Here is a 26,813-nt window from a genome sequence, read left to right on the forward strand (position 1 = left end):
ACAGATTCTAATATAAATGTATTCCAGCTCGTCTCTTTCAGGAGTGGAAGCATCAGATATTTGTCTATTTCTCTGTGTTCCGGCTCCTTTCTTTGTCACGGGTATTAATGCAAAGTGTGCTCTTGTGTTTTTACTTACAGTGAGAATGATTTGAGTGGAGAAAATATTTTTATTTTTGAAGCTTTTACAATAAGAAATAATCCTCATTCATAGTAAAACTCAATTTTGTGTGAAAAAAAAAAGCAGTTTTAGCCTGCTCCCCTTTAAACCACTTTTTTCTGATTGGCTGCCCCTCTTGAACTTGTGGGCGGAGCTTCCGTGCCTGAGACGTCCATATTAGGGTTATTCCCACTCAATGACGTAATGCAACATTCCCAACAGTGAGTGTGTGTTTGGTTCACAGGGATTATAAGTACTTATGGAGATTTATGGAGCGTAGGAAATTTAGGAAAAGCTCAATAGATCCAAATTTATTCGAACAGCTTTTATGGAATTTTACATCTTTTTAGATAAACTAAAAAGATGGCAACGAAAGGAGCATGTAACCAAATTGCATGACTTCATAAGAGAGGCATCAGAGAGGCAAAGGGGGACTATAGGAGGAGGATCGAGGACCATTTGAAGAGTAATACCAGCCGGCAGGTGTGGCAAGGCATCCAGCACCTAACCAACTATAAGATCAATCTCGGAGCTGCGGACGGTGACCTGGAGCTGGCAGAGGAGCTGAATATCTTCTTTGCCCGCTTTGAGACCAGGGTACCGGAGGTATTGGAGCCACAGCAGCAACACGCCACCCATAGCAGCACCACCCTCACCCTGGAAGAGCACGAGGTGAGGCGCATGCTGCAGGCTGTTAACCCGAGGAAGGCGGCGGGTCCTGATGGTGTGCCAGGTCGAATATTGAGGGATTGTGCAGGACAGCTGGCTGGGATCTTCACCAGGATTTTCAACAAATCCCTCGCACAGGCGACTGTCCCACTCTGCCTGAAGTCCTCCACCATAGTCCCCTTGCCTAAGAAGCCCCACATCACCGGCCTGAATGACTACAGACCGGTGGCACTCACCCCAGTGGTAATGAAATGCTTTGAGAAGCTGGTCCGCAGACACATCACAGCAGCCCTGCCCCGCAGCCTGGATCCACACCAGTTTGCCTACAGAGCAAACCGATCCACGGAAGACGCTGTAGCCACAGCACTCCATGCTGCATTAACTCACCTGGAAGAGCATGGTAGCTATGTGCGGATGCTCTTCGTGGATTACTGCTCAGCTTTTAACACCATCCTTCCACACAAACTGGTGGCCAAGCTACAAGACCTGGGGCTTCCATACAGCACCTGCATGTGGATCAATAGCTTCCTCTCGGGCCGTAGACAGAGAGTCAGAGTTGGCCATCACACATCCTCAGCCCTGAGTCTCAGCACTGGCTCACCCCAGGGCTGTGTGCTCAGTCCACTGCTCTACTCTCTCTACACACATGACTGCACTCCTCGCCACCACAGCAACATCTTTGTGAAATTTGCAGATGACACCACAGTGGTGGGGCTCATTTCCAAGGGAGACGAGTCTACGTACAGAGACGAGGTGGAGCAGCTGACGTCATGGTGTAAGGCCAATAACCTCCTCCTCAACACTTCAAAAACCAAAGAACTCATAATAGACTTCAGAAGGAAAAAGGCAGAGATCCAACCACTATTCATAAATGGGGACTGTGTAGAAAGGGTGGCAAGCTTCCGCTTCCTGGGAGTCAATATAGAGGAGAACCTTTCCTGGAGTGTGAACACCTCCGAGCTGCTGAAAAAGGCCCAACAGAGACTGTACTTCCTGAGAATTCTCAGGAGGAATAACATCACACAGAGACTGCTGGTGTCCTTCTACAGAGCCACCATTGAGAGTGTTCTAACTTACTGCATATGCATCTGGTACACTAGCTGCACAGGGGCTCAGAGGAAAGCACTCCAAGGGATCATTAACACCGCCCAAAAGATCACTGGCTGCCCTCTCCCCACACTGGAAGTTCTACACAACGCCCACTGTTTTAAAAAGGCCCAAAACATCATAAAAGACACCTCACATCCTGGCCACTCCCTGTTCGAACTGTTGCCCTCAGGCAGACGGTACAGGGCAATCAGAGCAAGGACTAATAGACTCAAACACAGCTGTTATCCAACTGCAATAACACATCTGAATACTACAAAAAAATGTCCATCACGCCACTCTTGTGTTAATCTATGCACGGTCTGAAGCATGTGTGTGGGAATGTATGTGAATGTTTTACTGTTATATCTTATTAGTATTAAGTATTCTATCTATTTTATTTATTGAATTTTATTGTTTTATTTATATTTTGATATTGCTAGGGATGATGCAATGATCGGGGACCATTCTTAATTTCGTTGTTCTCATGACAATGACAATAAAGTTTCTGATTCTGATTCTGATTCTGAAGAAAGGTAATATGTTTACAAGGCTGAAGAAGTCACTTTGATGAGTGATGAAATGTTGCATCCAGATGAAGAAAATCAACTTTCTGAGAATTCCTTACCAGGATTATTGAGCATGCAGTTTAACGCCTCAAACGAATCAAACAGGAAAACATTCCACTCTAGCGCCTTTAGTTTATGTCATATTGACATATATATTCTTATGAAGTGGTAGTTAGCAATGAGACAGAAAAAAATGGTAAGCCTGTTTGCTTTGTCACTGTGAGCGCGTTAGCCTTTTTAGCTCAAAGCAGCGCAGCCTGACAGAGACTTTTGTGGTTGATTCTTTGATTATCGTTTCCTTTTTGAAGCACTTGGCTGATTCATGTATCACATCTTGTTAATTCTTGGAGATTTTGTAGACTCCGCGTGTTCTTTTTCAATATGCCTAAGCTCTTGTTTGGCCCTTTTCAAAGCAAAGTAACACCGAGTTACTGCTGAGCTCCGCTCTGATTGATCCAGTCTGGGAGCAGACGCACTCTTAATCATGAAGCTCACAAATACCTGAGAGATGACTGTGTTTGTGTTCTTACTGCTCGCTCTGCTCTGTGAGGCTTACTTGAAAATCGCCTGTTGAAGATTCCTGTTATGCTACAACATTAGGTAACACCACTCTTAATAATTGGTACAATTATTGTTATTCAGTTTTAATCTATAGTTCTTTTTTCATCTGTGAACATTAACTGCCTACTGTAAAAATGATGCTCTAGTTAAAAAAAGGAATACATAACACGTCTAATTATAAACTAATTTTTATGGCACGCATTTATGATTGAAACACAAGTTATAGCATAGCTAATAATCAGTACACAACATTATTATCTCATTTTTGCTATTCATTTTCAGTTATTCGGTTTAATTAACCATCGTTTTACATTCTGTTACAGCGGTTATCACACAGTGTTGTCAGGCTCACATGATGTGTGTCCCTGTGTCACATCAGGCAATCATAAAGTCGTGAAACTGTGCCTTTTTGTGACTTGGAGACATGACAAACTACACATTGCTTCTCGGTCATTCACGCTTGACCTCTTTCACGATGCGCGTGATGTCACTGAGCCGAAGGCACCGCCGACATCCAGGAAAAGAATGTAAACTGACGATGGCAACTGGAGCAGTGTGCGCGATACCGATCTGTCAGCGCCATTTCACAGCTCGTCCTGAGTTGCACCACCAGCTTCACTCCTCTTCTGTTCCGCTCGTGTTTACAGGTGTACACAGCTGAGCAACTGCCCTCCTATTGGTTGAGCTCACAGAACTAAACTGTCGAGGAGGACAACATGCAAGCTTTTGTGTCAGGATTTTGTGAAGTATGCTAAATGCTCGGTGGGAATAAACATTCAAATTCCGTGCACGACATGCAAAAGGGACTCCCTACGATCCAAGTCGGGCCGTAAGCGTGCGGCGTGAACCCGGGGATGCCAAATGTTGCTCTGTTAGTGTGCAGCTCTGTTGTCTGACTGCAGCCTTCAGCTGGTTTCTGTGTGTTGTGGTAAGATGTGGTGAGGTGTGCGCTCTTTACATGCCAAGAAACAAACAGAATGTACAGATACACACAATGCTATGGCATTATTTTTCCATTGTCTGTGACACTGGCTTACACCCAACCTTCCTTTCTCTCCCCGACACACACACACAGACACACACACACACACACACTCAGAACTCCATCTACTCATTGCTCCCTGGTGACAAAATTCTTCTCTTGTTGAGCCCCTTCAGCTGAACTAATCTGCTCTGCTTTGCTTTGACCTTTATGTCTGGCAAACGCTCTATGTGCTCACGCTGGTGCAGCTCTTTGACAATGTGACACGTTACTTCTCTTTTAGCCGGGCACGTAACGTCTCAGCGCCGCTTATCAAGCAGGCGAGCAGCGCCTGACAGATTGGTTTCTATGTAAGTCCGTGAACTTTGCAGAGGAGAGACGGGAAGCTATTTCGAGGCAGGTAAGAGAAGGATGATTCACTCGTCTTGCTGAAAAGGTGACTCGGGGGATCGGTGTGTACGTTATGCCTTATACCTTTATGCAGTAATGACTGTCACCTGGAGCCGTGCAACATTATTCAGAACCATCACTGCTAATTATAGAGGACACACACACACACACACACACACACGGGATTGGTAAACACACAGAGCTCGTACCTCACAGCGGTAGCACTGCACATGGAAGTCACGGTCCAGGGCCACAATACGAACGGTCTCCTCCTGGCCCGGTGCCGGCATTATAGGCTCAGAGCACACACAGCAGCGAGGAGCAAACTTCCTGTGAAAAACAACCAAGAACAACAGAAATAAGCTCAGAACAATCTGCAACATTGTGACCTTTACTGACTGTTTGCCATTAGCACAAAGCTTACAGAGTTTCACTGCACGGTTCAAGCAGAGGTGCAACTAATGGCTCTTTTCATTAGCGAATTAATCTATTAATCATTCTGTCTGTACGTGTACAACAAGGACATCTCTAAACTCAAGTTTAAATTGCTTTTGTGTGACACGAAATCCCAGAGAAAAAGCAGCAAATCATTCTGAGAGGCTAAAACTAAGAAAAGCTTTGACATTTTTCTTGATTTAATAAATAAACGAATGATTTCTTGACCGTCGGCTCTCCCAGTATTCGCCAAACTTCACGTTGTGCAGCCCCTCAATCTAAGAACCCGTGATTATCATCTGACAGCCGGGCACATCGGCAAATGTTTACAGGCTTTCGGTGCAGCCATCAGGCCTTGTGCTTCCATGTGCGAGTCACGGTTTAGGGAGGCAAAGAAATGAGGAAAAAGCGACCAAAAGGCTAAATCATTGCGATCGTTGTGATCTTTGTGGTGCTCTTCACATAGACTGTTGAACCTGTTTCAATATTTACGGAAGATATTCTAAAACGTTCTCATGACATTAACTGTGGTTTTCAACCATTTTAATACAAAACTGAAATAAAAAATACCGTAAAGTTCTATTTATTTAGATAAATTTCATCCTTTATTACATCCATCCTTCTGTTTCAAACCAAGTCTCAACTCATCTGGTTTGTGGGTGTGTCATATTTCAAATATTTTGTGCATAAACACTCAAATATTTTGAGATTTATAATCCAAACACAGCTTTCATTATCATACTTATCATACCAATGGCACAATTTCTGTAAAAACTATGAAAGGTTTAACTGTGAACATAAAAATATACACTAGGGCTGATGCCCGTAAATGTTGCCACATTTGAAGTCACTCGAAGGTTAACTATTTCATCACTCAAACATGAAGAGTAGACAAAATCTAGAAAACTACATTTACTAAATATAGAGGGGGCATTCTGAGAAATCTTATCAGACACTCTCAGTGAGTTTTACAGAACAAACCTTTGAACTTGCAAATGCCTTTAGCGGAAGAAGGTCTGTCTAACAATAGAACTGATGAGGATATGAAAAGTGCAGTGAGATTCTAGGTCCTGTCACATGACCGAAAGTTCTTCTGTTCTACACGTGCACCCATTGTCTGTAAATCGGGAAGTAAAGAGGTTAGGTGGCTTTGGGGAACCACGGCCCAAAAAAGAAAAGAAAAAGAAAGATTCTCGTCGTGGCTATTCCTCGACACAAAGGGCCACGCTGTGGAGGCCACGCTTGTCACGTGAAATTAAACACGGGCCTTGCGTTGGGCTTCCCAAACCGAGAGCTGCACACTCATGCCAAGAGCCAGCGTTTTACTTCTGTTTCCCTTCTGGTCACCGAGTAAAGAAGGAACATTTCTGGGAAGCTAGCAGTTATGCAATGAGTGGAGGGTGACCCAATGACAGGAATGTACTACTAAATTCATGTCTACATATCCAGTTCACTAGATTTGTGAAACTGTTTGCAATGTTTCCCAAAAAGGAAGCCCTAACGTTCTGACGAGGAGCTTTAAAAATGCATGAATTTACAAAAGTTAGTAAAGGATTTTAAAACAGCATGTCTTGTGTTGTATGTTGCTAAACAAGCTGTTAACACAACACTGATATATTATCACTTCATGAAATCTTTACGGGGACACCAAGCAGGTAGAGAGCAACATCAGTATCCATTTCTACATTGATTCTGTTTGTTAAATGCTGATGGAGCCCTCAGTGCATCGTATGTTAAAAAAAAAACCCCAACAACATATTTTTAAGTTCTTGTCTCTTAAGTCCTGCTCGCTAGATGCCCACTTTCGTCTGATTGGCTGCCCCTCGCTTGGCTTCCGTAAATAGCACAAGTGCTTCTAATCCATGACTCCTCCTCTTAAGCAAGAACTGTACCGTGACTGTACAAAAGATCAGTGCTGACCTGACACAGATTATTACATCCCCTGGCATTAAACATTTAAGTTGCCTTGTTGGCCACGATAACCTGGTACCAGCTCCTGACGTACATGTACAGCAGACGGATGTAGCCAGGATTACATCACCCACTGGTAAATGTAGGATGGTGGATGAAAGTGACCCAGTAGCAAAGGGCACCGCATTATCAATGAGCATAAAATAGCCGGGTCCTAAAATACACAGAGCTCTAATATATTTTTTACTCAGAATAGGAAAGTAACTTACAAAAATATAAATAATGCTTTTTTAAAGAAGACATTAAACTTGGAAAATTAGGAAAAAAGTTCACCGAGGTAAAAATCAAGCGAGACGAAGGGTCATTTTCTCACAATCGTCTATACAGTCGTACTTTGTTTTACATCCAGAGGAGTTGCCCCCTGTTGGCCGTTAGAGGGAACGAAGGTTTACGGCACATTTGCAGTGGATTCATGTTTCTGTCCAGAAGCTATTGTCTAATCCAGGTACCTTTAAGGTTAATCCTGGCTTTCCTGTACTATGAAGGTGGTTCACTTCTTTCAGAGGTATAATCACCATGGTAACCTACTGTATGCTGTGAACCGGAGCAGGTTATGTTCCAGATTAAAGGTCAACACGCACAAAATTGCTGGATGAGGATCAGTGAGAAATATAGATTCTTAGATGGAGCTTTAGTCTCTGTTGGCTGGAAACGGTTTCCAACACCATGGAGGCCGTAGCTGAAGGAACAAATATAAAAAACATTCATTTAATGACATACTCAAGTACAGTATAATCCATCAGATTCTATTGTGTCCGAATGATATTCATAGATCCGCCGTAGACACTGCATTTAGCCTTGCTGGCTAACAACAACAACAACTCAGACTTTATTAATATAGCAGATCTTTTAAAGTTGTCCTGACCAAAGCGATTAAAGCACACGCGTTTAATGCTATATTATTCTACAGCGTTTTTCCTTTCACACAAACTCACAGTCTGCTGCTTTGTCTGCAGCAGCTGTGCTGCTTTCAGCCTGTATTATATGCTTAACCTCTTAATACGTTTCCCATTCATCTTCCCTTGTAATATCAGCCACTCTGCTCCCATTACACTTATGAATAATTGTAATTGGTCAGCTGCTGCTAACGCCACATACAGAAAAAAAAAACTCTGGGTTAACTTATAACCAGCTTTGTGCGACCTCTTATCTGCGTTACAGTATGACAAGTGAAAGCAAACTTCCCTCGTGTGTACACGTCAAATATAGCGATGAGTGACGCTTCAAATCTAAAAGGGACTTGTTTACATACTTGTGGAAATCCTCGATGCAGTGGATGTGGTTGGAAGCGTCCACAGTGAAAGGGATGCCGTCCAGGCTGCGGTGACACACCACGCAGGTGAAGCAGTGAGGGTGGTAGGCTTTCCCAGTAGCTCGCAGGATGCGCTCCATAATGGGCTTACTGCAGATGGTGCAGGTCTCAAGGGTGTTCTGTAGACACAAACACACAGACACCCACACGGTTACACAACAAACCTGATGATGACCGAAGTGATTTAGAGGATTCATTTACAGTGGGCCTTGTTAACAAGTTGGCTACGAAATTTCACCAGCATGGAAAATGTGAAAACCCTGCATTTTCTCCCAGTTTTTGTAGGCTGTGATTAGAAACTTCCTGTCGCCAGTGTTGCACTTCTGGTGGCTCTGTGCCCATTTGTGCTTGTGCAACTTATAAATCCACACTAGGGACCTTTAGCTCGGCTGTCCTCAAATGCCTCCGAAGCTGAAGGAATCTGATTAGTACTCCTCTCGAAACACAAACACAGTCATTTTTCAGCTGCCCTCACCCACACTCCATCCTCCCGTATGCAAGAGTGCGAGCAGTAAATATTTCCACTTTGTGATGACTGCAGGATTTCTGCAGCCAGGCGACTGGGCAAGCGGCCTGCGGGGAGACGTGGCCGCTGCCTGCCTCTGACTTATCTGTGGCATCTCTCTTCTTAATATCTGCCGGGAGACACCATTTGTTATTTCAATATTTCATAAATAACGACTGCCTCTCTAAACAGCAATGCAATTACAGGGGGATGGATATATCATGTGAGAGTGATCAATGTGCGGCCCGATGCGGCTGCGTGCGACTTGATGGGCCCCGCCGTCACTGCTCCTCGCTCAGGCATTTCCTGGATCTCTGTTGTCTCTCTGTTCGCCGCCTCCCTCTCCTCCTCCCCCCTGTTTTGCGCTTGACTGGGCTAAAGAGTGCACGGTTCAGCTGTTCCCATTGGCTCCCACTGTAGTAGCAAGCTGCCTCAGTGTTTCCAAACACAGCTCGGGGTGTGTAGCAACACTGCGCTGCGTCATCGGCTGCCTCCCAGTCGCCCCGCCGGGCTCTGCCGCTTAAAATGACACTTCTGTGACCGCTCGGCCGAGGTAAACTCGAACCCCCCCCCCCCCGTCCAGCTGTGCAGCACATGCACCGACGTTCAGTCTGTATGTAAATGAATGAAGAAGCCTTTTACAGAATGAGGCTCATTAGTTCACGTGCACGGTTAAACTGTTCCTGACACGGCTCTCGTAACACGATCGCGTGCCACCGGAGGGCGAGAGGGCAAGAGAGGAGGGCAGCTGACGCTTGACTGCAGGCTGGAGAAATGTGGTTTGAAAAATGGCCGTTTCTTCAAGGCACTCCTGGAGAGGCATTATTTCATGAAAAGCAATGAGTGCAGACATGCTCAGTACCCCCCCTCCCCACACCCACACCCCTCCAAGATGGTAATAGAAATAAACATTATTCCCAGGGCAACGTTTGTGTATAAACAATGTCCATATTGCAGTCCCGCTCGATCCTGGAAGTGGAATAAAGCCTTTAATGAGCTCGCTGCACTGAGCCCTTGAGGTTTGCCTCGCACACGCACACAGACAGAGAGAGGTAGAGGTAGAGATCGAGAGAGGGGGGAGAATATACTTGCAACCTGAGAATCTGAGGGAGATACCAGGGCCAAACAGCACTAAACCATCTTCAACTCTTACTCATCTGCCTGCATTTCTACTTACTTATTCTCATCTGCCCTTCATGTGGGAATACCTTGCCCTTGTTTAGCTTAACTAGAGCATATGATTTCACAGCACACAGTTCCTCCGGGCCATTGTAATGAGTACAGTACTCAAAAGACAAAATTTCTCTCTGATGGTAAGATTCTATGACCTCAATTCATTTATTCTGCTCAGCCACTGTTGTTTTTCCCATTCACTCGTGACTCCTGTTATTTGGGATTAAGTAACGTTTATTAAGGTCTGTTACAGAAAACCGGGTCTGATGTCAACACAGAGAATGTTCATGGTCTGCGGTTGGGCACGACTTCCACAGATGGTTTAGGAAATTCTGCATAAATCACTTCATGCCCTCCCTGTCAGACATTCAGGTCCCTTGTAGTTTGCCACTAGAGGGCTGTATATGTCTGCAGATATCCGGGTTTTACTTTTCCCTTGACTAAATGTGATGTATTCAAGCATATGTATTCTTTTTTTCCTCCTCTCTCCCTCAAACATTTCTCTAAGTGTTTGCCCAGAAGGCTAAACAAATGTCTAGGCAGATGAGGTAAAGTAAATTTAGGTCAGACAGCCTCTTGCTGAACCGAGGTTTGAGTAGAGTGTGTTAAAGTCAATCGCGACCCCCATTTTTCTTTCATTTTAAGCCATTTTACTTTTGCTATAAAGTGCTCCGGCAACACCAAATGAGAGCTCGCACAGTCCGGCTCAGCTTCTCACCGTTTGGGAACGGCCTAACAAAACGGCGTTCGACACAGCTGTCTGTTAGGATGAGAACTGCGATGGCGAACAAAGCACGTAACGGAGTCAAGCGGTCCCATGTGATCCGCTCTGAACATGAGAGTTGGGCGACAGAAAGAGATGCTCACACCAGAAAAAAATACACACAATGAAGTCTGGGACTCTAATATTAAGTCTTTTGTCTAGTGAAAATGTTTCACTAATTTCCGCTTCAAGTCCACTTGTAATTTGCAGCTTTACTGGATCAAGTGACAATCAGCTCAGTTTTCAGAAATACTGGAGGGTTTGATGATAATTAATCAATTAGCCTGCACTTGTAAAAATACTGACGAGAAAATAAAAAAGCTAAAAAAAAACCCCATTTAATTTCTGTAATGTAAGCGAGACTGAAAACTTGAAAACTTCCATGGCTCTTCTCTCCTCAGAATCCAGCGAACACTAATGTGTCTCTGTGTTTAAGTGCAAAGAGCAGCTAAAGGTAAAAGAATGCGGGAACAAAGACGTGTTTTCTGTGTTTGCACATGAAACGCTAAACAGCTGGAAATGTGATGTGGCATACTGTTGAGCTGAAGGTGTTCATCGTCTCTGCAACCGTAGCAACACAGATTTTTACACCTCTCCTTTCTCTCTCTTTCGCAACTTGGGCTGACAGGAGGTAGGCTGGAGATCAGTGAGGCTACACGCCATTTATGACCTGGCACGCTGAACTCAGAGCGGGCCAAATTTACAGATGATCTGATTCCGTGTGCATGTGTGTCACAGAATGTGCCGGTCGGCGCCCGGCCACGCCGTGTGACATCGCTGCACTCTGTTGAAGGTAGCTCTCTGATACCTAACAAGAGCTTGTAGGAAACATGCATCTGAGCGCTCTTCATGGACTGAATGAGAGTTAATGACTTGTTGTTGAACTATGAGTCAAATCACTGACCCTCCTAATTCCCGAGGGAAGGTGTCCACTGACTTAATGAACCTTGACAAGCAGCTTCTCTCCCTTTTATTGCTTAAGATGAGTCAATCAAGCGGGAAAAGAAGAAAGCCTTTTGTTAGAAACAGTTACTTACGTATACAAGAATTTTCTCCTGTGTCAAGTAGAATGGAAAAAAAAATAAGAATGTAAAAAAAAAAAAAGGAAATTTCCCAACACAATTCAGCCTAACATAACACTGCAAACCACAAGAACAGAGGCAGAGGTTTGGGGAAATGATGTTAATTTAGACTGCACGGACTGCAATGCTGTTAAATCTCATGTTAAATACTGCAGTTTTGCTAGGTGCTGACATCATCCTAGATATCACCAAGTTACCTTTGACTTCAGTTCTTTCACACATGAGCAAAAGGAGCCAAGAGACCCCTCCAACTTCAAAATGAAGTTGAAGGGGTGAGGTTGGAAGTTTGCTTTCGTTGGCTTTCCAAGTTTATGCTAGGCTTTGCAATAGATGCTTGTTTGGGTCCAACTACAACTGCTCATAACATTAACCCTGCATGCTGAAAAGTGACACTTAACCAGTGCATCTAAAGGGACCTCTCTGAGCTTCCACATATGGTGATTTAGAAGTGAGAGACCTGTGTCACCACTGCCACAGCCGACTGTGTCAAAGCACAAGTATCAAAGGACACCTGATGTGTATCTGTGAGATGATACCAGCTTTGACAGCGTGCCAGTATTTGACACTTTGGGATGGAGAACAAACTCAAAGACTGACAGCTGAGCACCATGGGTGCATTACAGACTCAACTCTGTGGTAAAACACAACGCTCCACTTACTCTTCACCAATGTTCCCTCTAAGCTGCGTACGTGCGCAATTGCGCACTGCTGGCACGGTCTCTGCGCACAGAAAATCTGCGTTGCGCACAGAAAAAAAAAAACTAACCTGAATTGAAATTTAAATTAATACTTTATACATTTTACAAATTTCTACAAATACAATTCTGTTTGGCAGTGTTAGTAAGTGACTGGCTGCTCCCGTATGGACGATTATTATGCCACCTTATCCCATAGTCCAGCCAATAATGCGATTCACATTCGTATATACGCAGCTAATTAACGACGTTGACAGGCTATGACAGCATCCGTATGTGCTGATACCGGTGTTTTAGCTAGCAAAGTTGCGTGGCTGATGTGGAGTGAAGCCACGTTAATGACAACGTGTACAACCATTGGAGACGTGAGCAGGACAGACGGAACAATTGACGGAAAAAGTGTGGACTTTATACCAGTTTTTAAATTGTGTTGATAGGCCACGTAAAACCAGAGTTATGATAAAAAAATATCTGCTATGTTTGGTTTTCTTCCTGAATACTATCGTTGTTTATATTTACTGCAGGAAGAAACAGTAAAGACGGCTCGAAACACTCAAAAACCAAAAAAACCCTTTCCTATTGGTCGAAAAATGTACCATGGCGACCAATCAAAAAATGATATGGTAACGTGGCATCTAGTTGTTAAGAAACGGGGTCAAGTTTTAGGAGTGACGGCGGTGTTTTGAGATGTGAGAGATTTGAGACATTTAGCGCAAATCTTGTGTAGTTAGTGTGTAGTGTAGTTTTGTTGTGTGTGTCAGAACAATGAGGCGACTGCTGAATGTTACAGGTGTTACAGCAGTGATACATCTCCTGCTGTCAGGCCTGCAGGTATCAGGCTGTTGTTCTCCTTTATCTCATAGTGGACAGAAATGATTTTTTGGAGTGGCACAAACAATTTGTGTTGCATCAAATTTGATGCAGAACAGCTGATTGTTCTGTAAATAGTTTGAAATGTTTATTTAAAAAACGCCTTGGCTGCATTTTTAGGTTAAACAGCTGCAAAAAACTTTCTTGTTTGCATAACTCAGTTACTTTTTTGAAGAAGTAACTATATAATTAATTGCCCAACATTGGTCATTATTTACTGTATTTTGCAGACAGAGAGTTACAGACTCTCTCCCAGACCACAGACCACAGAGCTTTATATAAAAAAAAAAAAAAAAAAAAAAAGAAAGTTGTGTTTTCAAAATTGGAGTTCAAGTTATTTTTACTTCCAATAGTGTTAACATGCTTCACAGGTCATGAACAAGATTTTTTTTTAAATTTTCATTGTAAGTGGGCTAAAGCAGTTAATTAAAAGTAGTCTAACATAAATGTAAATGCTGTAATTTGATTATTTTAATAAAACATGTAACTTGGATGGATTCGATGCTGGTGCGACCACAGTGCACACGTCTGCTGTTGCTCACAGTGGTTCAAGGGACTGCTCAGGGAGTTTGTGTGTTCACTCAGACACATGAAAAATTAGAGGGAACACTGCTCTTCACACCACAGATGTATTAAATAAACTTGATATGGTGCTGATAACTCTTCCCACTGGTCTCTTGGTTTTTACCAACAAACCAACAAAAAATCCCTGCAGTCCCAAAAACATTTCCCAAAACAACTGTTAGAACACAGACAGCTACAAGCTGCTAACAGGGCACCTTCAAAAAGGATTAGACTGAATCTTCCGACCATAAAAGTTTTATATTCCCTAATTTTTTTCCTGACGCTACAAAAGCCTCGTGCAAGGTTGGGATGTGGGTGGGACAAAAGCAGGAAAACGATAATGCAAATGTACAGGAGGAAGCAAACGTGGAATCTAAGAAAAAAAATCTGGTTTGGCTCATCCGACAAACAAGGATCTCGCGACTGGGAACCCGGGTCCGTGTTTGGGGCAAGCTGACGACCTGCTGATTCATCTTCTTCAACCATTTTTTTTAAAGGACAGTAGAAACAAATAGACAAACTGATAAATTAAGAAAATGAAATTTAAAAAAAAGAGGTAAATCAATTTGATTCTGATATTGGGGGATTTGGTATATAGAAAAAAACCAGAGTTATACAGCTGCATATTTTTTATGATATTATCCAAAGTGTGTCTCAGTCAGAATCACCTCACAGCCCTGCGGTTTTCCCAGGGTCCTCTACACATGAAGCTAGAGCCAGCAGCTTATTAGCTTCTTGGCAGAGTGCAGTGACCTGCAATCCTCATTGGTTCAGGAAGCCAGTGCACTCAGCTTCCCTCCACTGACAGCAAAGGCATCCGAGGCTCAGATGGTAGAGCAGGATGTCCACTAATTGCAATGCTGGTAGTTTGATTTCTGATTCCTCCACATGCTCAAGTGTCCTCTGCAAAGACACCAAACCCCAAGCAGCTCTAGATAGCAGCTGAAGATCCCACGACATCTCTGGTATGTGTGCGATGAGGAGAGTAAAATCTAAATTTTAAGCCAGTTAAAATGTGTTATTAGAGTCCAGAGTTTTATTAGGCGGTTCAAAACAAGGGAAAAGAGGGGAAGTATTTGTGAAATCCATTCCCTACTTTTGTCATTTTTAGGCAAAAAAACCCTGAAACGTAAAAGAAATTTTATCATGACTAACTCAACACCTTTTGGTTTGTGAGCTTTGCTCTGAGAAAATCAGAAATCCACAATGTTCTTTCCAAGATCAAACAACTGACTGAGAAAAAGAGATGACGCCTTACATCCATTTATTAACAAATAGTTCCTCTTAAGCGCAGCGGTTGCTTACAACTCCACATACTACAACTGCCAAGGTCAACGCTGAAAAAGCTCTCAGTAGTGGGTATCTGTGTATGCACGCTGTTATTTGAAGTAGTTTCTCGAGGAAGAAGCAGTTACCTCACAGCTGACTTGGCATCAGCTTCTCTTAATGAATATTTAAACTGGAGATTTGGCAAACCCGTCCCCGTGTTAGCGTTCGCAGACACTGATCCTGCTAAGGTTCTGTTCATCACAAAAAAGGAAGCAAGAGCGTTAAATGAGCAGTAACGGCGAGGTTTTCAGAGCTACGCTGGGTGACTTCATAAAGCAAAGGGAGTGGAGTTTTATACGAGGTGTTTTTATATTCTTAAAACAAATCACGGAGGGGTCGGCTTGGAGAAAGGCCAGAAATCTGTTGTTGTTGAGGGAGCCTGGGAGCTCATTTAAATCCACGTTTTTGCAGAGGGACTGTGGGAGCATCACCCTCTCCTAACACGCGGTCTGCTCAGGCCACGGAGATGGAAAGGTCTGTGTTTAAAATTAAGTTTCCCTTCAGCTGTTTGAGTTCAGTGACTGTGATCATCTCTGTGCCTCATCCTGAGAAGGTTAACAATTGATCAGCACCCCTGCCTCCTCTCACCCGAGACCCCTGACACAATCTCACCCTCAGCCCTCGACATTCAACCTAAATTCCCTTTTGAAGCCGTCATTGCTTTCCAGTGAGCAGGACTGGCATCCTGACTCCGTCGATCTGTGTAGTTTCTAAACATTAGGTCCTCAGTTGTGAGCGTATGAAGATATATTAACGACACTTGACTCCTTTACAGAATCCTGTCATTTCTAAGCGCGTTATGTAAATCACCCACTCGTATCTTCTCCGCTGCCTGGATGCAGATGACTGAGGTGTGCATGTTTTTTTGTTTGTTTGTGTGTGGGTGTGAGTGAGCATGTCATACAGTGGAAAGCGATGGTTTGCTAACTCAGAGGATCAGTGACCTTGAAAGTATCAGCTGCATAATTCACAGACGGAGCGTTTGTGACACTCATCTGTGTGCACGCCAGTCAGTCAGGACGAGCGGGCCGAGGTTTCGGTGTCTCTGACCTGGAAAGGCCTCGTTTCCTCAGAGTCTCCTGTGCTCAGCTCTGCTCAGCCTGTCTGTCAGGGTAATAAATTCACACCGGGTTATAAATGACCAGCACGTGCAGGAATGGGATGGCATCCCGCCAGAGCTTCCTTTCCTGTTTTGTTTCTTTTTAAACACCCGGTCGGCTGGATGGTCTCGGCAGCGGCCCCCCTTGATCCTTCTCACCAGCAGCCCGTGCAGGTTTCACTTCAAAACAAGGCAAACTAATGAAACAGCACATGTCCAATGGGATTTAAATTTTCATACATGCTAGTACACACAGCTGCGTGGCTTTACTTGTTCACACAGATTTCTTATTTTAGCTGCGTGATAACATCAAGCTACAGCCAACATGAAGGGACAGGGTCGACCACTCAGCTCATGCCTCGCTCAGGCCTTTCTTCAAAGAATAAAAGGTGGCAGTGGGGGCCCTCTCTCCAGCTCAGGCAAAGTGGCCGGCCTGCCCGTCTGCCTCTCCGCCTTAAATTCAGCTCCGCAGCAGAATGCGACCCCTCTGGACTTTGGGCAATGTCTCCTGCTCTGGTTACAGAGAGAAACTGACAAAGACCCCGGCAGTAGTTCTCTCATAGCATGAGTTAGAGTGACATTGTGGTGGGTCAGCACTGGGTCACGGATATTTTTCTCTCCTGCTTGCCTCTTGGGGGTGGGGGGGGGGGGGGGGGGGGGTGGGAGCAGAGCGTGGTGGGGGTGCTTGGACGAAAAGCACGAGGAAGGTTTAGTGGGTGCCGATACATGGATTTGCTCTCTTGTCTAAACAGTGCATTCTAATAACAACGCGCGCGCTTTTCATTTTCCTGCTTGTAATGGATAGAACGGCTGCATTTCCTGTAGTGCGGGTCAGTAATAAGAAATAATGACCTGCTTGAATTTAGCTGGCTCACACCCACTGTACGGCACAATTACACACACGCGCATAATTGTCTTGGCAAGTCTGGAGACACACCAAGATGTGAAATCCTATTCATGCAAGTGCTATCTAATTGGCTCGCTCCTTTGAGGAATTAGACCGAGTTAATCACGTCTGAATATACAGAACTCAATTAGAACTCTGCAAGCTAATGCAGACAGCCATGAATATTTGATGACAACGTCAGCAGAAAGCCTCCGTGTGTTCGCCAGCTTCACATGAAAAGTCGAAGCAGGGTGGGAGCACACCTGCCGACCTCTCCTGCGGTGAGCTTCAGCGCCACAACGGCGCGCAGCGACGAGGGGCCCTGAACTCACCACGATGGCTGAAAGCCTCTGGATCTGACTACCTGGATATCCATCACGGAGAAGTGACAGGTGTGTGGGTGGTGTGCGGGTGGTGTGCAGTCATTTCTAATTAGAGCCATATTACTGTCACGGAGGCTCTGCTGCAAACTCCTGTGTTGTTCTGTTTATATCACATATGAGAGGAGAGATGATCTTCTGTGATTGGATGTATTGTTTTCCTACATCGCCTTTCTCAATGACAGCAGCAGCCTTAGGGGACTTCATGGGGATATCCCTTTGTTAGCTGGGAGAGTCTGCTATGATGTGCTGTAGAGGACATCCAGAAGCCCCAATACAGCTGGCAACGTGCCTGTCGCCTCTGGGTTCTCCGACATCCTCAGCAACTTCCCTCCACTGCCTGGATTGTTTGATTATAGCGTGCGTATTCGAGCTCGTTCTTCTTCTGAAAAATTCAGCAGATTTTTTTGTTGCCACGAGTTCATCTCTAGTCCCGCCACACTCACAGTCAGAATCAGAATCAGAATCAGAATACTTTATTCATCCCGAGGGAATTTAGGGGTTACAGCAGGCAGCACGCTAATGGCGCATGCGCACTCACAAAGGAACCTTCTGACCAACTTTACACAAACATCACATTGGGCAGACATGTCAGAAGGTAGGCTGATAGGAAAAAAACAACGAAAATACACTACATGAGGTAAGAGGAGGAGAAAAAAAAACTCCACTCAGACTGAGCTCCTAGTGGGAGAACAGTTTGATAAAAGAAAAAACACCTCAGCACAAAAGCACATGACTATCAATACACCATAGAAACACGAGACAAGCAACAGGGGCGGGTAAAGGGTAAGAGAGAGCCGGCGTAGACAGCGCATCCGGTCCTGCAGCATCTGTGCTGGTCCAGTTGACTGCTATCATCCCCGGTAGGGCACAAGCATCGAAGGCGTTGGAAAGGGAGGGGGATGAGTGAGTGCTTATCAGTGTAAGTGTGTGTGTGTGTGCGTGTCCATAGTTTAGCTGAGACAGTGTCCTTCGGCCTATCAGGCTAAGTAAACAGTCCTCCAGCCAATCCAGGTGTCCTTCATGGGGCGGGAAGAATAGTCATCACACAGTCGTTATCAGGGAGTTGTTTTGGTGGGCTCCAGCCTTGGGCCTGCAGCTGGGGCCGTGGTGTCCAAATGTTGAATATTGTTGATTTCTCCTTTGTGAGCAGCTCGAATTCTAGCACTCCGAGGCTGGTCTCTCGATCTCCCGTTGAAGAGCTGCGAGCCTCCCCATGATGGTATCAAACTTCTGTTCCGTGGTGTTGTCAGTCTTTTGATTCTGAGACCTCACAACTGCAGTGATCCGTTCCGCGATGTTTTCCAACTGTCGCTCAAGGGTGTCATTTTGAGCAGGCCTCTCTCTGATGTTTCCCCTCATACGCTCAATGGTGTTGTTTTGAGCCTTCACAGCAGCTGTAAGCGTCTCCAAGGTGTTGACCATATTACGTTCGTTGTGAGAGGTCGCACCTCGTCCCGTCGCTTCGAATCCAGCGGGCAGCCTTGTGGGGGTTTGAACAGCCGGTTCCGCTTTCTTATTTCTCTGATAAACCAGGGCTAAGCCAACGCCGATCAGCATGAACCCTGTTATCATGGTTCCGAATAGGTAGATATCTTCAGCGTCCTCGATCGACAGTCCCGCCAGGCACACGGTCCTCCAGTTCTCCACCCGTCCATCGTGTAACCGGCAGGGAAAGTCCCTCCAGGGCACTCAGGCTCTCCCGAGCCCCGACTTCTCGTTAAGGGTGTCAATAGCACTCAGAGACCAGTTGATCAAATCCATAATTCTCTTTTAGGTTTAGAGAACGACAGTGAGAGACTGTTCCAGGGAAAGTAAATTCACACAAGACAAGACAAGGACATAGAGGCGAAGCAGGGAAGATAAGGGTGAGGAGGAGAGGAGAAAGTGCGACCGCCTTCGCTGAGAGCTCTTTCTCTCAGTCTGTTTATTAGCACCTGCTATTCACAATTATAAATCATTCCTGGGTGATTCCATGAGAAGAAAAGAAAGAAAAGAAAAATCAGCGAGTTCTGCCCACCGGACAACCTCAGAATCAGCTGATGTTCTTTGTTGCTATAATTATAGAATATTTAATGAAATCACACAAAGTCTTGTTCCTGCTTTCGGTCAATATTTTTTTTCCAGCATCTCTGATCTCTCTTAACTTTATAATAAAATGATCTTCATTTAAGCTCTGTTAAGAAATGCACAGAAACAGGAACCCGGGATGTTTGACCAGTTTTCTGATAATTTACTGGAGGAAACTTTCAAGGCTCGTATCAGGATGTGGGATAGATGGCTGTTGAAAACAAGTGATAGCACACGAATGGTCCCCTTTATACCTTTGATACCAGGATCATCTTCTAGCTGTGATTCCTTCTCCGGCCTTGCACTAAAGCAGACTGTCAGTCGCTGATTTTTGCCCCTCTTGTTTCCCACAATCGAATATAATTTTTCAAAATTAAATATTCATTGAATGTGCAATATTAATTGCACACTACTGGTGCTGAAAAATACCACATTGCCTGCTTAACATGATGGGACTAAAGACAAAACTCCACCTTCACAATGAATCAGCAAACCAAGTTTTCTTCCAAGTGCATATTTAAAAATTAAACAGACATAAAAAAAAAAAAAAAAGAAGCAGTCCATCAGTTAAACTTTTATAAAGGCAGCATGAATGACGGCGACCAGTACGGGTGACATCACTACTTTCCAAGACAGACAAACAGCCGCCGAGGGTAAAAGCTCATCAGTCAATCACGAACGTTTCCTGGTGACTGGCAGGTCAGGGGCGCCGTGTGAAGTTCTTCCTTTACAATGGCAGAATGGAAAATCTTTCACAGTGTGTAGCCAAAGAGACCAAAGCCCATTCATTTTAAATAACGGAGCCATAGTACAACACCAGATAATGAGCATAATTACATTCAAGCAAGTTGGCGTCCGTGACCTTGATGGTCTCTGAATTTCTGTCAAAAGCGGAAGAAATAGATTAAGGTTTTTATGTAGGCAAATCCCTATCTCTTTATTACTGCTCTTTCAATACGAAGCTCTGCTCCTGATGTGACCTTGTGGTACTTGCATCAGTCTTATTACAGCACACTTAAACCGGCTGCTCTTTGGATGATCTACATTCGCTGGGAGTGGCAGTATGAACAGGAATGTGGGGCTGCGATTCTGCCTCGAACAGGAACCTGTCTGCAACACTCTTCCATTCACTGGCGTCATTTAAGCAGATTGAATGGCTCTGTTTACCGTCAGAGAGACTGAAGTGAAGGGCAGCTAAAAAGCCTTTTTAAAGTAAATTAACTGGCCCAAAACTTGGCTGTGGTAATGCTGCAGCAAAGTAAGCGAGCGCTGTAGCAACACGGCGGATATGAGCACACTTAAGAACAGTAGGCATGGTAACCTGTGTAAGCAATTAACCTTGGTGACACTGAATCCCACTGCTGAACTTCTTCAAACACCAGCTGAGCTATCAGACATGTCAAGAGTCCCTGTTGCTCTCAGCTCCGTTAACTAATATGCTCTCATGGTTACAGTCAGACTTCCTAAAGTGAAAGGAGAAAGAAAATTGCTGTTCATTTCTAAGATTACACCAGGCCTCACTGCTATAATCCCACTGATTGAGAACAGTTTGGGGTTTAACCACCTAGAAGATATAATGAATCTACTTTCTTTATGCGAGGCTGTGAAAATGCCAACCCTTATTTTCTGTCCTATACAATATGGATACGCTGTTGCACATTAAACATGGTTAACGTTGCAAATACTGCAGATACATACAGCCTAAAGGTTCAGGCTTCAGACTACTCTAAGTACTCCATTTGAGAGTATTTCCTCTACTCTTGACTCTAATTGATATCAGTGAGAGGAGCTATTGCTAATATGATCATCTCAAGTACCCACCTGCTGTTCAAACCTTCAATTTACAAGTGGCAGCCAAGAGCAAGAAAACAGAGCTAAAGGAAGGCGTAATGGAGCTGAAACTGCCTGTAGGAGACAGATGAACTGAGGCGTTGTGTCAAGGCCCACAGTCAGGGAAATAAAGATTATTTTGATCCGTAAATGACAGAAAGTTATTCAGTAAAGTCCGAGAATAAAAAGATGGAAATGAGCAAAATGCACTGACTCTTTATAATTCTGTAAGTCTTTAAAGATGGTTGGTTTGATGAGCTCTGCAGTTAACTGCTGTTTAACAATTTATTAGCAGATCATTTACCAGATTGATTCCATAGAGCAGCGGGTGTGTCTGCTTACAGTCAGCCTAACAAACCAATTGTTTTATTCCTGATGGTGAAATTTGCTTGTGTCTCATTTTAAAGGCGCTCCCCTCTCCGTTCCAAAGACTCACTCGTATGTACATGTTTGAAGACTGGCATTACAGTATACTCACTTGCGGATGTGCAGGTGGACAGTTAAAGGCAGTCTCCTCCTGTCAACTCCTAATTTGGCCAGAAAGACCTGTGACTTTATAAAGCATGAAACTCGAGCCTAGTTCTCTCTCAGACCACAAGACGTCAAAAGGTTATCAAGAATTTTTTGTCCAATCATCCCAAAACCATGGTGCCTGCTGCAGCTTACATTAGCAGGCATTAGCAGCAATTTAATGAGAGAAGAGAACATAATAATGCTTATGAATATTCTTGACTATTGGACGCAGGGTTTTATTTGTTCAAATCCAGCACTGGAATGGCAGACACAGCAACCAACAATTAAAAACAAAAAAAACAAAACATGCCCCAAGGACAGCAGTCCCTGAGAGAATGCAGCAAACAGAAACAAAGGAGCACTGCACTCTCTACATACACTGGTGTAATTAGAATAACGCGTGAGCCGTAGCTGGTGTTTCCACAAAAGAGTTGACACCTTGAATAAACTCTCGGCCTCTTAAATGCCTGCACTTCTCATCTACAGCGAAGCTCTCTTCCTAAACGTATTACATGTTATTGCTCTGCAGCACCTGAGACTGCATCCTTCAGAACAAGCCTCAGAGCTTGTTCACTTTAATGTGCATTTAACTGCATCGATTAACGAGATTAAGATTTATCTGGAAATTTGTGCTTGAGATCACAAAGCAGGTCTTCTGGTTTTGGGGTCACTGTATAAACTTAGTGTGAATGGCGTCAGAAATGCAGGGTTATATAATAAGGAAATACATATTTTGCTGTTTTTGGCAGGTCAAGATTGCATTTTTGTCCAGATGAATAGCCATAGCTATATCGGATTAGCTTACCATAGACACATACGGACAAAGGGACACAGGAAGCCTGACTGGTCAGAGAGTAGAATCAATCCACCAGCCTTGATTTAATAAAGTCAACTAATAATGAGCAATTGGAGTAAATATATAATGCTGTTAATCATTTTTACTTTAAAAGCATGAAATCAGACTTCACGTGGCAATGCAACTAAATTTATTCAGTTTTATCTGGATAGCAATAACACCTAAAACCAGATGAACAAGTACCTGGCAACAGTGGGACAAAAAACCTCAGTTTTCACTGGAAGAAACATGAAGGATGAGCAGAGCAAGACAGGACAGAAGACATGCAAGAAAGGGAATTATCTAATAATAAGAACAAATGCCACATACTAGCGTCAAGCTACAAAAAACTGCAGTTCCTTCAATGTCCACTCGAGGCTCCAGCAATGAGTTATTCCCCACAGACTCCCAATCTTAATATGTCCAACTTTACAACAGAAATAAACAGATTTACAGTCTGCTTTATATAAAAAGCCCTGTTTTGGTTTCTCTTTCATAAAATCTGTATGGGTGGTGAATCTTTTTTATAAACGTGCATTTGACAGGGACCCACACAGATGGCTGTAGCTGCTAGCGTTCTATTATGCTTCACCTCCTTTTGTGCACCTTTTAAATAATATATATTGCATATCAATCGGCGGTCTGATTAATTCTGCTCACAGTCTGTCTACAAAGCTTTGGTGAATAAAATTCTGGTATTTTATTCTAATGGTAATCCTCATGTCTGTGACGTGCACCTGTTGGCTGATAGCTTAGCACTCCACCCTTGCATCCTATAATGCTCTTACAACCAAAACAGAACAATAAAGCTACGTTTGAGGCTTTGATGGCATGGTGGCCATCTTTAACAATCAGCGAGACAGACAGACCGCAGTAAACATTACTCACAAACATCACCACAACATTTATTTGGAATCACTCAGAAATACTGCAGAAACACTGTTAGCCGGCATTGTTGGTTTCTAGTGATTAATTAGTTCCAGTTTTGCAGAAAACAAAGTCAGCAACAGTTTGAATCATCTGGAAAAAATTTCACAAGATAGCTTTCTTGGAAAACGGCACTAAAGTTCAAAACTTCTGCATCTCTCAGTAACAATGACGGACGTCTTGCCAGGTCGTGTGTGCACACATCCTTACTTTCCTCCTGTTATGCGTGTGTGCAAATACTGAATGGGGTGATCGGGAGGACACCTCAAGCTGAGACACGTCAGACAAGGGGAAAAAAATCCCAAAACAATGGCAATGCCAGTGTTTCCACAGTGACACGATTACAGATCACTCCATGCAAAATGACACATTAATTGTGCGGCTGCAGAGTTTATCAGCATCACCGTGCATTCAAATAGGCGATGATAAGACCTCTGTGGAGGCAAGCCAAGGGAAGTGCCATGGACAAAGGCTGATTTCTGCCCTCCAGTTTACGGGCCGGTGGTGTGACTGAGGTTGGCTCGAGAAAAAGATAGCAGGTTGTAAAATCAGGAAGTAGACAGGAGCTGATAACACATCTGTGTGAGTTCCTGTACATTACTAAAAGGAATTACTAATAACTAGGCAAACAGTTTGAACGAGGCAAATCACCCTGCGGAAGAGATGGATCTCAGCCGTTCAAATGCCAGTATTGTTACACAGAATATGTAAAGTCCCAGCTCAGATAAGAGCGCTGCTGATCGCCTGCTCTGATACATGGCAGAAAACTTTGTTGGATGGCAATCAGCGTGCGAAATGTATTCCTCCAATTCCTGGCAAAGGGATTAATAGAGTTTTGCATATTATTATACAGATTCTACACACAGCAAGTTTCCTCAGGCACCTTTTATACCTGTAAGATATTCTACATCAAATATAATACACTGCCACGGGCTGATGGAAAAACCTATTTCGCACAAAGAGCACACAGCATATGGAAATAATTCAAGAAATAACAATAAATTGTTTTCAGTTTTTAAATGACTTACAGTGTTTTTATTATCATGCATTGACTGTATAGTCAAAAAGTGAAACAGTTAAAGGGAACTCGGGGAAGAATGCACATTTTAAGCAACTGTAAGTGTCGTTTTTTTAATTACCTTTGGTGCTTCTGGTGCTGGACTACTTGCACTTCCAAGACAGAAAAGAAATCTCTAGGTCTGCTGTTTTTATTTTGATCATGTATTTATGTATTTTAAGTGAGGGTGTGGGGTATAGAGACAGATCACTGTTGAGTTTTGGGTTTAAAAAAATATTTTAAAGGCTAATCCTAAGCTTCTGAAAAAGCGCTTCCAAAACCCCCCCCCCAACCTCAAGCCTGTTGAAAATGTGTAAACTATGCTTTAAAACAGAGTCTGTGCCAGGAAACCAAGAAGAGCAACCAAATATTCACACAGAGTTATATTTGCTGATGGCTACCAAAAGCATCTGGTTGAGGTGCAGTTTGCCAAGAGACATTTTAACAAATATCAGTGGAGGTGCAGTTATACATTTTAACCTATATCTACATTATTTTTGAATGGGAACAAAAATAGAAAAGTCTTGAGCACCTGATCCTTGTTTTAAAGGCTTTAAAGGTGTATGCTCTGCAATTATTTCACCCTGTCAAAACAAAACAACAAAGAAATCAAAAGTCAAAAATGACCATGATGCCAGCAGGGTGCACCTTAACCTTTAGAGAAGAAACATGAGAGTAGTTTCAGTCCTCCCATCTGACTGTTGGCGAGTAGGTAAGTCAGTAGACTTCCTAAAAGGTAACTTCTTAGGAGAATCAGGCATTTAGGCCATTACAACAATCCACTAAATGAAACCATACTCTGCTTACGTGCTCCTTCAGCATAGAGAAGAACTGCTGCTAATATCATGTGACAGGTGAAAGTGTGAAGAAATAAATTCAGTGTGTCATTAATGTTGGTTTGCTCTTAAGACATTCCTAGACTGACTGACTTGGAGGCTAACTTGAAGTTTTCCTCTTTCCTCTCTGGGATTTTGCATTTCTCTTCAGAGACTCAACTCTCACGTTCATTCTCTAATCGCACAGAGGCGTATGACCCTGAGGATGGGAATAAAAGAAGAAGAAATTACTTTCATTAAGAAATTCAGATTTCCCCCATCCTTTTGATCTTGTGCCAGAAGAACATTTATGCTGATGAAATGCATAAATAAAGTTCTTAAATTATCCCATTCCTCTTTAGCGTATGTATCAGAGTTGGAGAACTTCCAGACAAGACAACTACAATCACACTGAGTGCCTCTGAAAAGAGATGATTTAAGAGATGGCCTGCCACTGGTTTAAACATCATGTAGCTCGGCTTCAAGACTTTACTGGTAAAATGCACATCGAGCCATTTCCTGCAAGTGAATGAAAAGAAAACTGAATAAATGTGGCACTATGTGCTATCAGGAGAATCAGCATTACCTAATTAATATCCCTAACAAACAATAATCACCATTCCCAGACTTTGTTTAGAGACCTCTTCTGTCCTCAATGTCCCTTAAAGCGCCTCTAACCCACCTTAACAAAAAATATCCTTATCATGAAGTAACTAAATCTTAATCATCTTTAATGCATGTCTTACAGTTTGGACACTGGGCTATTTTTTCCAAGAAGAAAAGGGACTGCCTGAACGCATTTGAATCAGGAGCTCTATGAACAACGACATATATGTGCAAACACATCTGTACAACTGGATGGGTGTCACTCACTCTTCGCCGGATTCATTTCTTTCTTCGGCCTGTGTAAAAGCACCTGTAGTCAAAGCACAGGGCACAGTTGTCCAGTTTAAAAGGGGAAACAGCGGGAGCTCAAAGACCAGGAAGAAACGGAGAAGCCGGTGCAAGAGTAGACAAAACAATCTGTTATTAAATGAAGATTGGGACCACGACCAGTCTGCCCGTGTCTAGTGCTTCACTTAACAACAGGGCGAGAGGTGACTCAGCCTGAAGCAGTCGCTGAAGCCAAAGAACAATCTCAGCTGTAGTCACCATATTTCAGCCAGCTTTTAATTATGCAGACAAGCTCAGGCTGCAGCGACCGAAAGAGACGAGAGACTGTAAATATAAATGTACTACTGCTGGAATATTTACTGTGTTATCATATGTGTATTAATAACATCGTA

The 26,813-nt window shown here is 43.5% G+C and overlaps 1 protein-coding gene across 1 annotated transcript in view; it reads right to left on the minus strand.

Moving 5' to 3' along the window:
- Positions 1-26,813, minus strand: part of lpp (LIM domain containing preferred translocation partner in lipoma) — a 196,704-nt gene that overhangs the window by 5,747 nt on the left and 164,144 nt on the right. The window contains exons 10-11 of the mRNA XM_085398739.1: positions 8,075-8,253; positions 4,626-4,746 (exon numbers count right to left, since the gene is read on the minus strand). Coding sequence (XP_085254865.1) covers positions 4,626-4,746; positions 8,075-8,253 — 300 coding nt within the window. The remainder of the gene's footprint in view (positions 1-4,625; positions 4,747-8,074; positions 8,254-26,813) is intronic.

Source organism: Rhamphochromis longiceps, linkage group LG23 (assembly GCF_057381845.1).
Source record: "Rhamphochromis longiceps isolate RC_006_pf linkage group LG23, R_longiceps_female_GT1.1, whole genome shotgun sequence".
Classification (NCBI taxonomy): domain Eukaryota; kingdom Metazoa; phylum Chordata; class Actinopteri; order Cichliformes; family Cichlidae; genus Rhamphochromis; species Rhamphochromis longiceps.